The sequence below is a fragment of the Bidens hawaiensis genome, unplaced genomic scaffold, assembly GCF_021521415.1.
Source record: "Bidens hawaiensis isolate Kalapana, Puna unplaced genomic scaffold, B.hawaiensis_p1.1 tig00003956_1, whole genome shotgun sequence".
NCBI lineage: Eukaryota > Viridiplantae > Streptophyta > Magnoliopsida > Asterales > Asteraceae > Bidens > Bidens hawaiensis.
The window spans coordinates 150824-160718 of NW_027491227.1; the positions used below are offsets into that span (position 1 = coordinate 150824).

Genomic DNA, 9895 nt, shown 5'->3' on the forward strand with positions numbered 1-9895 from the left:
AAGATGGATTGCATGATTATTATTTTTTTCTTACTAAATGACAATAATACCCTTGAAAAGTGGGTCCATCATTATTGTTTATTAATGTTACTTGTGTGTTTAAGGGTAAATTTAGAAATTGGTTAATAAATTTTAAAAGTGGACATTTGTAATGGGATAAACAAAAAAAGAAATATAGACACTTGTAATGGGACGGAGATAGTATATAATTTCTTTTTGTTGGGCTATTTTGTCTTGCAATAAAGGGGCTAAAATTACAAAAGAAAGAAAACATTTATCGATTATAAATATCAAATACTACTAACAAATAATATATAAAACTAAAACTATATAACAAATAGAGAAAACTAAATTGAAAAGCACTGAATGCAAAAAGGATTTCCAAATCAATCACAATATTAAATTATTTCTAGTCCCCTCAAAAAAATTTCACTATCTTATATGGTTTTTACTCCCAAGGAAAATTAAATTACAACATATAGAGTTTTTTTGTTTGACTTAATATAAATGACCACAAAAATAAAAAAAATATTGAACTTGGTAGAATCTCAACTAATTAGGATCTAACGCTCATTTGTTTCATGGTTGTAACCGGAAGCCTTACCGGATCTTCCAAGTATGAATGGCTCGGGTGCATTACTATTAGCGTTGATGTCAAGACCTTGAAAACCCCGTGATGCAAAAAACTCCACACCCGATTTTGCACTTCCCTTCTTGACCATGGTTTTACTATCTTTACCATGCTCTTGCAGTGCGGTCTGTGTCATTCTCACTAAAGCAAGCGGTCCGTCTTCATCTTCGTCTTCTTTGTTATCTGTTCAAGCCAAAAGTCACATTTGTTTTCGTGTTTGGAAAAAAAAAAACAAAAAGATGCAAATAGAAAAATGAGTGGTTGGGCTGCATAACGGGTCAAAAGGGGAATGTTTCCGATGAACTGGGTTGACCAAGAAACAAGTTATTGTTAATTTATCTATAAATAAACTGAATTAATTAAAAACATTTGTGTGTTAATTTATCTAGGAATAAACAATCTATGTGTTTACGTAGATATAAAAACATTTAAAAGTGTAAACAATGAAAAATTTTAAATTTTATAAACCTTGGCTGCACTGCTGCCATTCCCCTTTATTAAATCAACAACTTGGAAAGTTAATGACTCGTTAACCCTTTTAGCTAATCTTTTGATTTTGCGTGTTTAAACCGTTAGATATTAAATTACCCAAAATCGACACATTTATAAGTAAATTGGTTAAAACTGAAACCTTTAAAACGTGTCAACTACTTGAATCTATCAACACCCGGCTAGATCAGATCATGTAAATTTCCTTATGACTAAATGTGTTAGCGGGTCAACACAGCATGTTATGGCCTATATTAAAAGTTTATTCGTTTTGACTAAGGTTTTTTTTATAGACAAGGCGTTTGTGGGCTACTCGAGACTGGATCACTAAAAGCTCGAATCAAGTCGAGGTTAGACAAGCTCGAGCCTAAAAATAAGCTCGTTTAATAAAGAGCCCGCGCTCAAGATGGCTCGTGACTCTAAACAAGCCTGTTATATATACTATTTTAATTTATAATTTTGTATATAATAACTACTATACAAATATATATGACAAAAGAAAAATAAAGATATATATATATATAGGGGTGAGTTATTGTACAACAATGACTTATCGTACATTACGTACGCGACACTGCTGGTCATCGATTTCAATTTCATGCGGTGGTAATTTGGTAAATAACCCAAACAGTAGTTCGTGATCAAATTCATCGATTTAAAATCGATTCCGATTCAAATTCAGAACTCGTTAATCTATCTCATTCAATTTCTAAACTCTAATCACAACTTACAGTATGAAATCTCAAAAGTCAAAACCCAAAATTGAAAAGAACGTCACTGAACATTAAAAATCTTCAAATTGATGATTTAATCAATCGAATTGATGTGTAAGAGGCTTTAGAATCATCAATCGATTATGAAAATACAAATTAACACACTTAATTGAGCTCTGATTATGGTTCATGTTTAAACGTTCTGCTCAAAGTTTAAACGTTCTGACCAAAATAAACACCAAAATGATGATTTAACCAATCGAATTGATGTGTAGAAGCATTTAGATTCATCAATCAATTATGGAATTGCATAAATAACGCACTCAATCGAGCTCTGATTAGGTTCAAAATATTATGTTTAAACGTTCTGAAACAAAACTGAATACCTTTAAACCTTCTGACCAAAAAAGAACATCTTTAAACGTTCTAATACATTCAACGTAGTTCTGGGTGTTCAAAAAAAAATGAACATCTTTAAACATTCTAATACGTTCTAAGTTCAAGTTGTTTAATAAAAGTTTAGAAGTTCTGATAAAATTTAGAAGTTCTGGGTGTTCAAAAAAGTTTAGAAGTTCTGATAAAGTTTAGAAGTTCTAAGAAGTTCTCGGTGTTCAAAAAAGTTTAGAAGTTCTGATAAAAAGTTTAGAAGTTCTAAGAAATTCTGACTGTTCAGAACTTCTAAAACTAACCAAAAAAAAATTAAACAAATGTAAACATAAAATTGAACACTGAAATCACTTTATATAATCTCATAATCATCAAACAATCATCAATCGACTGTTAATTTGATCATTGATTCGACAATATGAACAAAATATGGAACGTCTGCAACTGGGTTTTTGCAAAAACTCAAAATTGATTAATTGAAACTTCAAATTGATGATTAATTGGACCAATTTCAAAGTTTAATTGATCAATTAGTTCAACAATTTCAATTTCAATTAGACAATTTTATCAACTGACATGTGAGCAACGATCGATGGTTGTGTCGGAAGAAGATGGTGGTCGTGAAGGTGGATAGTGGACGAAATCGTTGAACGGCGATGGTGAAGGTGGACGGAATCGACGACGGAGGCCGACTCGCGTATTTGTGATTTTAGGTTAGGATGGTTATTGAAGATGGAAGTTTCAGAATGTCGCGTACCTATTGTACGATAAAGAATTTTCGTATTCCATCTTTTACCTATATCTATCTATACTATATATAATACACCAAACAAGGGCAAATTAAGACACCCATTTTTAAGTAATTTACAACACTTAAAGCATGAAGTACATGTGTTAGTAAGGGTAAACTTGTCTTTTAAACACAATCCATTCAATTTACAAGTTTGGTCCCTCATCTTTAACCATGTTATGTTTTTAATTTAAGTTATAAACTAACTTCTCACCCATTATTTTTAAACGACTATAGCCTTTTCAAACGTTAATATTTTTATAAAAAAATTATACCATGAAAACGAGCATTTTATTTTCTTTAATTTGGATATGATATTGTTATAATTTTTTTCTTTTTAAATAAATTAATATGTTACGTAGGGTGTTCAGTGTCGGTTTTGATGGTTTTTAAGTTAAACTTGTGAGTACAACCGTTAATACTGATTTTTTGTCGTCCAAAACCAAACTCAACCATTGAAAGTTGAAACCAAATCGTTACTAACGGCTTGGTTTCAGTTTGGTTTCACAGTTTAAACTTTAATAATAAATTTAGTTTAAAATAATTATTAATTTAAATGTACCATCAATTTTAACTAAACACCAACATAATATGATACTTAAGAAGATCATAAATAAAAAATGATAATTTTAGCTACATAAATGGTAAATATTAATGGAAGATCTAGGACGTGAAATAATAACAACAAAGATCACAAAATGACTATAGCCTTTTCAAACCATATTATGTTTTTAATTTAAGTTATAAACTAACTTCTCACCCATTATTTTTAAACGACTATAGCCTTTTCAAACGTTAATATTTTTATAAAAAAATTACACCATAAAAACGAGCATTTTATTCTCTTTAATTTAGATATGATATTGTTATAATTTTTTTCTTTTTAAATAAATTAATATGTTACGTAGGGTGTTCAGTGTCGGTTTTGATGGTTTTTAAGTTAAACTTGTGAGCACAACCGTTAATACTGATTTTTTGTCGTCCAAAACCAAACTCAACCATTGAAAGTTGAAACCAAATCGTTACTAACGGCCTGGTTCCAGTTTGGTTTCACGGTTTAAACTTTAATAATAAATTTAGTTTAAAATAATTATTAATTTAAATGTACCATCAATTTTAACTAAACACCAACATAATATGATACTTAAGAAGATCATAAATAAAAAATGATAATTTTAGCCACATAAATGGTAAATATTAATGGAAGATCTAGGACGTGAAATAATAACAACAAAGATCACAAATTGAATCATACTGCAATTAGGTTAATTTGAAGTTGTATAGCCAAGTTATTTGTAATAACAAGATTAGTTCAATTAAATTTTAATTATATCTAATATATATTACAAAACATATCTAATAATTAATAATAAAAAATATTAAAATGCATTCAACATTTACAGTTTGGTCTGGTTTCTTGTGGTCGGTTGCCAGTATAAACCGCGAACCAACCGTTCACTACGTTTCGAAAATTTTGAAACCGACCAACAAACCGAAAGTAAAAAAAGAAAAAGAAAAAAGAAGTAAAACAAATACCGGTTTAAACGATTTCAAGGTTTTAACCGAACCATAAACACTTATATTTGTTACGTGATTAACAGATTCAAACACCCGCTGCATCGTGCGGGCATCCGTCTAGTATATATATATATATATATATATATATATATATATATATATATCATCTTGTATACAAATATTAAAATTAAAAAAAATACTTTTAAATATAAAATTAAAAAGTAAACGAGCCCACAGAGTCGAGCTCAAGCTTGAAAACTACTCAAGAGCCAAGCTCGAGTGTAATCGAGCTTGAACTCAGCTCGTTTGCCCGACCATTTTGACACCTCTTGGAACAATCTGTTGCAAACTGCCGGACTATATGATTATGTCTCCTCTATATCCTGTTTTGTCCCGCAATTTGGATTGCATTTTATCTCTGATGGGTCAAAGTGTCAGCTAAAAAATACTGACGTTATGAAAACGGATCAAACATGCAAAAGTTTTTCTTAAAACACCAAAGCCTTCCTAAATAGCTAACAAATCAAAATCACTTATTAAGAATATAGTTTTTATACGGACATATGAAACCAAAATACCCAAACTGTAACCGAAATAACCAACGAAACTGAACCGAAAAAAACCAACCAAAGAAAAACCCACAATTTTTTTGTGTTTCAAAAAACCAATTTTCTATAGCAGTTTCAATTTTGATACCAACCAAAAATAACAGAAAAACTGATTTTACGTAATTTATAAGAATAGTGTAAACAAAATTTTCTGGTCCAAATGTGTAATAAGTTAATTAACAAAAAAGAAATTAGGTCCTAATAAATTATTTCAGGCCATTTTTAGGCCCAGAGGGCGAAAGTTTTCAAACCAAAATCATAAAACAGGAAAAAAACAAACCAAAAAAGCCATTGTGAAAACCACAAAAAAAAATGGAACCAGTTTCTTAAAACCCAAAACCGAATTTTAGGTTTTCGGGTTTCCTAGTTATTTATATTATTATCCGAACCACACATTATGCCACCTCTACTTAAAGCAGAAATTGAATTTAAAAAGTAAATGAAATACCTTGCAAATCATGATCTTCAATGTATCCACCTTGAATAAATGAAAATCTAGCTTCTTCTTCACGGTTTTCAATGCCCGCGGGAGTTGAATCAACCAGATCTTGAAATTCCATTACATATTTCCCAGTCCACTCGCTTCCTCTACAAACAAAAACGATCATTGCATGCACTTATGACTGTTTAATCTAGGATAAAAAGAAGATAAATATAGGCAATTTCGCATAACCAGTTGCAACAAAACTGATCTATTGTAAAACAAAACTATATATCTACCCTTCATTTAACCTAATCTGAGAGACTTCAATCCTCATTATACAAAAAATTTCCTTTCCAGGAAATGACATTTTTTTATCATGTTATCACTCGACACATTGTCACACCAATCAAATAAAGCCTACCTGTTGAATGCAAGGATAGCTTCAAAAGGAGTAATAACAGGAGCCAAGAATTCTTTGCTATCCAAAAGAGCGGTTTGTGAACACGAGATATAGATGAATACATCACACTGCAAAAAGAATATAGACTGTCTTAACAACTACCATTTTAAATAAATCATAATGATAGGAATCGTATCTAGTTTCTAGTCTACATGTCATTTGTCTATTTTAGGAGAGGGTCAAGTGCAACTTATATTCTACAAAAAGATATCAATAACTTCTTAGGGAGCATGGAGAGTATTATTCAGTTTGTTAGGCTCTTTGTTTGGCATAGAGAGAGGGCATAGCCCTGGGAACACTTCGGTGTTAGTCTATCGAGTCTGTAAGATCCGATTGGGTCATCTTCTTCATATTAATTCTAGTTACAATTTATGTTACTTCATTCAATTTCCACTGCCATTAACCAGAACTGGATTCCTATCACATAAACTGTGGTACCCTACCAAGCGGTATTAAAGTCTGGACCAATGACAATAGTTACAATAATATATTCAAATATACAAGTTATTCGGACCCACAACATTACAACTAATGTATAAAGCTAGGGGTGTCAACTGTGTCATGTTAATAAGCTTCAGGTAGGGAAGTTGAAAGGTTTCGGTTGGCAAGTTGAACCCGAACACGACCCATTTATTTATTTGTGTCAAAACATCAACCCTAACCTGAGCATAAAAACCATGAAACCTGTACATAACCCATAAGTTTAACCCATTTATTTAAACGACTCAAATGGGTTGGCGGGTTGTAATCAAAGCTGTAAACATGTTGAATGGGTTAGACTGTTAAGAGAGTTGTAATAAACGGGTCGTAAACGGGTTGACGGGTCAGCCTTTTAATTACAAAAAACTGCATAAAGATGTCAACTTTACCTCTGGAAAATTAGCAAGTTTTGAAGGATTAGGTCTTCCCATCACAAGTGTATAAGCTTTCTTCCCAGCCTTTGTGACCATCTCCTTAATTTGATGAATCATACTTAGATAACCAGCTGCATATAACATAATATCCATCAAATTCAGTAATGTTGCAACATAAAATGAGTCAGAAAGTAAACAAAATATAACACAAAAAAAGAAAGGAAAAAAGCATATCATATGAAGGTTCATATAGAACAATACCAACACCAAGGGTCCCCACCAATATTCCCACAATGCCAGCATCCTTAGCTTTCTCAACTAAGTAATATCTGCATAAATATTACAAAAATGACACGCTGCTTGAAGAACGATTAAATAGTTTATGGGAAAGGAAGATAAGATTAAGAAATAAAATGTACCTACGCTTGAGAATTATGCGCTGTTGAGAAGTGTCGGTTAATAGCTGATCATCTATCGTATCATATCTAACTGAAACAATCGCCCAAAAAAAGATTAAAAAATGAGTAATTTAGCATTCAAACAAGTTTCTATTTTTTACATTAAAAATATACAGTAAATACCTATTTCACAGCCATTGAAGGTAAGTACAACATTTGCAAAAGCTGAATTATCGGGGCCGATCCAAAACAATGAGTAGTCTTCCATACTAAAACCCTGTTCTAGACTCCAAATCAAGCCCCCGATCCTATAACTTTTTCTGGACACATCATCACAATCTCCATTAACATCATAAGTTTCATTTGGATTCATAGATTGACTCATAACATCTGCAAAATGTAATTTAGATCTCGATGTTTCAGACGTTGATGATGATTCTATAATATCTTGTAATACGTGTGCGTATTCCAATCCAAAGAGGACCTGCATTTGTTATAGAAATACATATTAAATCAAGTATAACTTTTTTCAAAATAACGATAATTTAAAAATCGAGTGAAATTACACACTTACCATTACTGGCTTCTTACTGGACAATGCGTAATCACATAATTGTTTGGCGCAGTTGGATGTGTTTATTGGAGCTTTCCCGAAAACAAAAAATGCAGGAAGTTTTGATGTCCTGTAGTAAAAAAGAAAGCAAATTGAAATACTATTGGTTCCATAAAACTGAAAAAATAGATAAATAAAATAATATAGATGGATGCACATGTTTTGCTAAACGGATCATGTTCGGGTCAACTTGGCGGTTCGCAGTGTGACCCGCTCAACTTGTTTATTGGGTTTTATGTCATGGTTAGGTGTTTATGCCAAAATTTAAAAGGTTAAAAGCAACTGACATCAAGTATTATAAAGTAAACAAAATTTGTCACACGCCTTTGTGTATTTAGTTATAAATTTATAATTTTAGATTACTAATTTAAAATGCAAAAAAAAAATTAATAATAATAATAATAATAAAAATCAAGTTAAGCAGGCCGTGTCTATTTCAACACGCAAATACTTGTGTCGCATTTGCATTCGGGGTTCATGTATCTAACATAATTTCTAGGTTCATGTCGGGTTAGACCCGCAAACACAACCCATAGCACCCCTAAAGAGACGCTGTATGATAACGAAAATATTATTTCAGTAACTTTTGACCAGTTTACTATGTAGCTAAGTTTTCTGATTTTACCCGTTTGAACCTATGAAGATAATTAAAAAAACCCAAATCAACCCATTAAATCATAGATAAAACTGGTAAAAATTGCCACGTCCGATAGATAATATGTGCATAATAAGATTAGAAAACTCACGGGCTGAGACATGTATGTCCATAATGAATAACACAGTCAGCATTGATGTGAGACGCACCAACCTCATCAACACAACAACTACCGTACGTAGTATCGGCCATTACATACAACCCAATATTGATACCGCCTTCACCACTTGACTGTAGCTCCCTGCGTAGGGCACGCACGACCCCTGTTGAGTCCTTTAGCAGCTCATCCGGAAACTAAAGTATCATAGAATATAATCTAAAACATATTAGCTTCTTCAAATAAATTAGTTTCAGTTTATCAAATAATCATATGACCAAAACATATAAAGTTAGCAGCCAACATTAACCAAGTAGGAAATTATATATACACAATCACACCCTCTTATGCTGGTGCGTGCGGCTAACAGGATACTTCATTTATAAAGGCGCAAATGAGCCAAGCGTCTAGTGAGCTACTCGAAATCGGCTTGCTAAAAAGTAAAACTCGAATCGAGCCAAGCTTGTATAATAAATGAGCTCAAACCTGTTGAGCTGGCTTGGAGCCTAAACGAGCCTATTATTTATAACAACAATTATTTATTATACAAAATACATATTGTTATTATTATTGTTATTATATATATAAAATTATGATAAATGTAAGTAAACACTATGTATTATAAACTTTTTTACAAACAAAAAAGAGTATCATAGTTGTCAATAGCGAGAAGAGTGTCATCGGTTTTGCTATTCAAAAGGGCTTTATTGTAATCGTTTTGAATGGTCTAATAATAATAATAATAAAAACATATGAACAGGATACGATTCCTAGGGTTTTGAGTTTTATACTTGAATAGTAGATAAGATAAGAGTTTCTACCTGTAAGGCGACTCTTTTGAAGCCATGGGTGCTAATGAAGGTGGCAACACGCGAAACCTCGTACTTGGATTCCAACTCCATTGAATTTTGAACAAGACGAAAGAAAAACAACGGAGCAGCAGAACGAACGTCAAGAGAAGGTAAACCTTCAACTCAATTCTTCCATATCATTGGGCCGGGTTCTTCTTTGTCAAGTCCGGGCCCAATTAAATGTTGTCAATGTCCGTTCGGACTGACCGACATGTTAGCGGCGGTAATTGTTGACATATCCAAAACCAACATGAAAGATATATAATATGGTATGGGTTGACTAATATGACCTGTTTAAAACACGGTTAGGGTCCTCTAGTTCGACTAGCACGACGCGTTTCAAAACCAGGCTGGTCTGGGTTACCTTGTTTAACTATTTTTAAAAACTTTTATAACTTTATTTTTAT

At 32.0% G+C, this 9895-nt stretch overlaps 1 protein-coding gene across 1 annotated transcript; it reads right to left on the minus strand.

Moving 5' to 3' along the window:
- Positions 1–409: 409 nt before the first annotated feature.
- On the minus strand, positions 410–9597 carry LOC143624692 (uncharacterized). The gene is made up of 10 exons (XM_077095258.1): positions 9459–9597; positions 8632–8834; positions 7847–7955; positions 7456–7756; positions 7294–7363; positions 7136–7203; positions 6890–7005; positions 5982–6088; positions 5585–5724; positions 410–814 (listed from the first exon to the last, which is right to left on the minus strand). The coding sequence occupies exons 1-10, from the start codon at positions 9537–9539 to the stop codon at positions 564–566; spliced, it is 1446 nt and encodes a 481-aa protein (XP_076951373.1). The 5' UTR covers positions 9540–9597; the 3' UTR covers positions 410–563.
- Positions 9598–9895: the final 298 nt, after the last annotated feature.

Excerpts from the sequence above, each read along its gene's own strand:
- LOC143624692 (XM_077095258.1), bottom strand. The coding sequence starts at position 9,539 with ATGGAGTTGGAATCCAAGTACGAGGTTTCGCGTGTTGCCACCTTCATT. Across the intron at positions 7,006-7,135 it reads GGTGGGGACCCTTGGTGTTG|CTGGTTATCTAAGTATGATT; the intron begins GTATTGTTCTAT and ends TGTTATATGCAG. Across the intron at positions 815-5,584 it reads TGAAGATCATGATTTGCAAG|ATAACAAAGAAGACGAAGAT; the intron begins GTATTTCATTTA and ends TGGCTTGAACAG.